Source organism: Perkinsus marinus (genome assembly GCF_000006405.1).
Source record: "Perkinsus marinus ATCC 50983 genomic scaffold scf_1104296969090, whole genome shotgun sequence".
NCBI lineage: Eukaryota > Perkinsozoa > Perkinsida > Perkinsidae > Perkinsus > Perkinsus marinus.
Window position 1 is genome coordinate 160,071 of NW_003202922.1, and position 2,047 is coordinate 162,117.

The window sequence follows — 2,047 nt, forward strand, 5'->3', positions numbered from 1 at the left end:
ACCGAACATTGTTGTGTTTGATCACCAAAACTCGATGCTTCCGAAGAAACTGCAACACTACCATCAACTGAAAATCGACATGCACGTGTTATCCCACCTATGATAGTGGTACATAGTAGCATTCTCGATATTGACACCGTGGACGAACATCAGACTCAGCTCGCCATACCCTGCACTAGGCTGCTCGAGCCCCCAGAGCCACTTCGGGTAGTGCTCATCCGGAAGGATTTTCTCATCTTCTGATCTGTTCTGACGGAATTGAATATATTATATGATGTGAGGTCTCACCTCGTAGTGTAGATGTTGAAAAGTTGGTTGTCGGCTGGATCAACTGCAACTGCTTCCTGTGTGCTCCCTGTTGATCCACCTGAAAATAACCACGCCGCTGCGCACTCTCACTTCTCGCGAGCTGATATACAATCATCAAGCCAATATTTTCTATACAAATCAAATTTTTATTAAATTTTTCCGAGGATGACGTATACATTTGAGATCATTATACCCACAGCACATAACGAGTTTGATGATGAAACCAATGACGAGATATCTACAACACGTCGTACAACCCTCTGCAGGGCTCTAATGCTCAGATTGAGGGAGAGTTTGAGACTCAGCAGGGGTTCGGCGAGTATTGTCAATGTCTTTTTCACTTCCCCCGAAAGTGGATACGATCACCTCCCTTTTTCTTCTTCGGCCCTCTGACCATGGCCTGAGTCAATGGGCGACAGAATCGGCGCAGGAGGGACATATGCTGATGGCAAAAACTATCGCGATGCAACCAGACCTAAAATTTTCTTCCGAGTGAAAACTGAATTATACACGTTTTACACGGCCGTAGAACTGTTGCTGCCACCTAGCCTCACAGATCGAGCAAGCGCTCTGCACCTCTGGAGAAGGTCTGGGGCGGTCCTCAAACTCATCATCTCGGAAACTACTATTCGCAAGATTTCCACGACAGTTATTTAGAGGGCATTGTCAACTCCGAAGTGCAGGATGTCAACAGCGCAGTCCTAGCGCCCCAATCCTATTGCGATTCGGGCCAGAGACGGTATGGTACATCTTTTCACCGCCTATTTGGGGGAAGGGGGGGGGGCGAAATGAAACTATAGATTCTCGTTTAATAACTTCAGTTTTCAGCAGATGCAACCAACTAGGACTTCCAATTTCAAAAGTTAGTGAGAACAATTTCAAATTCAGGAACTCCAACTTTGACACATGCCTTTCAACAACCCGACAATAAAATCTCAGAAACAAATAATACCGTAGCCATGGTCATGATGAAGTTTCTTGCATCAATTCTGACTCAGAATAGAGTGTAAGAGAACTAGCCTTTGAAACGAGATTGATTGATATCTTTAAGAAAGAGAAGGACGTCCCACTCGAGAACTTGTGCGTCGACTAGAATAAAAAATGAAAAGTGACCAAGTCGAGAAAAATGTTGTAGAAATAATGCGGTCCCCAGGAATCGTACTGACGCTGCTGCCTGTGGTGGTGGAACACGGAGCATCGGAAGTCATTTCCGCCGCCGCCGCCGCCGCTCGAGGAAGTCTTTAAAACGTGGGTTAGCGAAACGAAGTAATTTCTCCACTCGCTGTGTTTGCAAAGCTAAAATTCAGTTTTAGGGGTTCTTAACTTGGACTAACTGCTCCTCGTCGATTAGTGGAAATATAACTAGATTGTATAAGCCCCTTGAGTCTATCAATATACATCAGTGGAGTTTCACAACCCGTTTTACATGAAGTGGCGTAAAACTCGGTGAAAAACGCGATATTCGCGGTGATATGCAGTAGTCGTGAAATATGTTTTTCATATCACTAGGGTGAAACTCCAGTGTTGGGAAATCTGTTCGCTCTCCTCCGCCGCTGAGCTTAGGAGTTCACATACTAAACCGTCCAGAAATGTACAGAAAATAATGAGAATTTCCCGAAATTTCCTCAGAATTTTCGTATTGTAATCAACATATTTACATATGTGTATCCTTTCACTATAGTATGCGAGTAGTTTCTACCAGTTTCTGCCGAGGCTCTTCAAGTTCGTTTGTCGCATA

The 2,047-nt window shown here is 44.5% G+C and overlaps 1 protein-coding gene across 1 annotated transcript; it reads right to left on the reverse strand.

The window, feature by feature from the left end:
* Window positions 1–21: 21 nt before the first annotated feature.
* Window positions 22–424, reverse strand: Pmar_PMAR002876 (conserved hypothetical protein; the record flags this gene model as incomplete). The annotated part of the gene is made up of 4 exons (XM_002768045.1): window positions 22–49; window positions 98–244; window positions 289–367; window positions 400–424. 4 exons carry the CDS (start codon window positions 422–424, stop codon window positions 22–24), a joined length of 279 nt encoding a protein of 92 aa, XP_002768091.1.
* Between the last annotated feature and the right edge of the window lie 1,623 nt (window positions 425–2,047).